Raw genomic sequence first — 1,354 nt, forward strand, 5'->3', positions numbered from 1 at the left:
GCCAGCGGCTGGACCAGGCTGTGATGGTGGGCAGGGCTGGGGGGCCGGGGGGCACGGGGCCCGGCGCTGCCCGCAGTGCCACAGCCGCCCCGCTGCCCCGGGCAGGCTGTCAAGGAGCTGCAGACCTCGACACGTGAGGCCATCGTGCTGCTCAAAGCCATGATCGAGGAGGTGCGGAACAGCGCCAGCGAGGAGGAGGCAGCCATCAACTCCCTCTTCGGGCGCATGCAGGTGCGGGATGCACGCCCAGGCGTTATACCCTGGGTGCAGGGCAGAGCTTGGGTGGCGGGGGGGGCTGGGGTGGCCGTGGGACACAGGGTGGCCATGCTGTCTGCAGGAGCAGCTCTCTGAGAGAAAGAAGGCACTCCTGAAAGCCGTGCAGAGGTGAGGGGCCGCAGGCTGAGCCCACTCCTAGGGTTGTTCTCTCTTCCTGGAGCATGTTGAGGTGCCCTCGGGCCAGAGTGCTCCCCTGAGCCCCAGAAGGGCTGTGCCTTGCCTTGCTCTGCCACAGCCAGCATGAGGAGAAGGAAAAGGCATTCAAGGAGCAGCTCGCCCACCTTGCCTCCCTGCTGCCCACCCTGCAGGTAGGGCCCTGAGCAGGGGCTGGGCTGGCATGGCCACCCAGCCACCAGTGTGACACCCCCCTGCACACAGGTCCATCTGGTGACCTGCTCAGCTTTCCTAAGCTCCGCCAACAAAGCAGAGTTCCTGGACCTGGGATATGTGAGTGGTGTCAGTGCCTTGGGGCAGCTGGAGCATCCCCCTGTGGGGTGTCCAGCAGGCCTGGGCGGGGTCCCAGGCACCCCTCACTACACCCCCATGCTGCCTTTCAGCAACTGATGGAGAGGCTGCAGAGGATCGTCAAGCTGCCTCACCGCCTGCGGCCAGCCCAGACCAGCAAGGTAGACCCCACCACCCACCCCAGGCCGAGCCCCTCAGCCTGCAGCCCCCACTGCTAGCGCTTCCCCAGCCCAGCCACACTCACCCCATCTCGCCCGCAGATCAACACCGAGTACCGGGCCGAGTTTGCCCGCTGCCTGGAGCCCCTGCTGATGCTCAGCCCCCGCCGCTCCGTGGTGGGCAGCGCTGCCGGCGTCGGTCCCAGCCTGGCTGGAGCCAACATGTGAGATGCTGGGATGGCAGCTGGGGCGCACCGTGCCACCCGTGCCACTGTGCCCCCCTCTGCATCCCACCGTGCCAAGCTTACTGCCCTTGAGCCTCTCACCTCGGCAGTAGCACAGGGACAGCACAGAGCACAGCTGTGCTGATGAACAACAGGCGCGGGGGCTTTAAGTGACACTTCTGGGAAGCGGGGCTGGCAGCAGGGTGCCCGGGCGAGCTGCACCCCGCTGCT

The 1,354-nt window shown here is 66.9% G+C and overlaps 1 protein-coding gene across 1 annotated transcript in view; it reads left to right on the forward strand.

Annotated features, from left to right (window-relative positions):
• RNF207 (ring finger protein 207) overlaps nt 1-1,354 on the forward strand; it is a 3,779-nt gene that overhangs the window by 785 nt on the left and 1,640 nt on the right. Inside the window, exons 3-9 of the mRNA XM_010005299.1 lie at nt 6-26; nt 106-231; nt 338-384; nt 512-584; nt 655-723; nt 834-902; nt 1,002-1,123. Of these exons, the coding sequence (XP_010003601.1) occupies nt 6-26; nt 106-231; nt 338-384; nt 512-584; nt 655-723; nt 834-902; nt 1,002-1,123 (527 nt within the window). The remainder of the gene's footprint in view (nt 1-5; nt 27-105; nt 232-337; nt 385-511; nt 585-654; nt 724-833; nt 903-1,001; nt 1,124-1,354) is intronic.

The sequence above is a fragment of the Chaetura pelagica genome, unplaced genomic scaffold, assembly GCF_000747805.2.
Source record: "Chaetura pelagica isolate M959 unplaced genomic scaffold, ChaPel_1.0 scaffold159, whole genome shotgun sequence".
In the NCBI taxonomy this organism is placed as follows: domain Eukaryota; kingdom Metazoa; phylum Chordata; class Aves; order Apodiformes; family Apodidae; genus Chaetura; species Chaetura pelagica.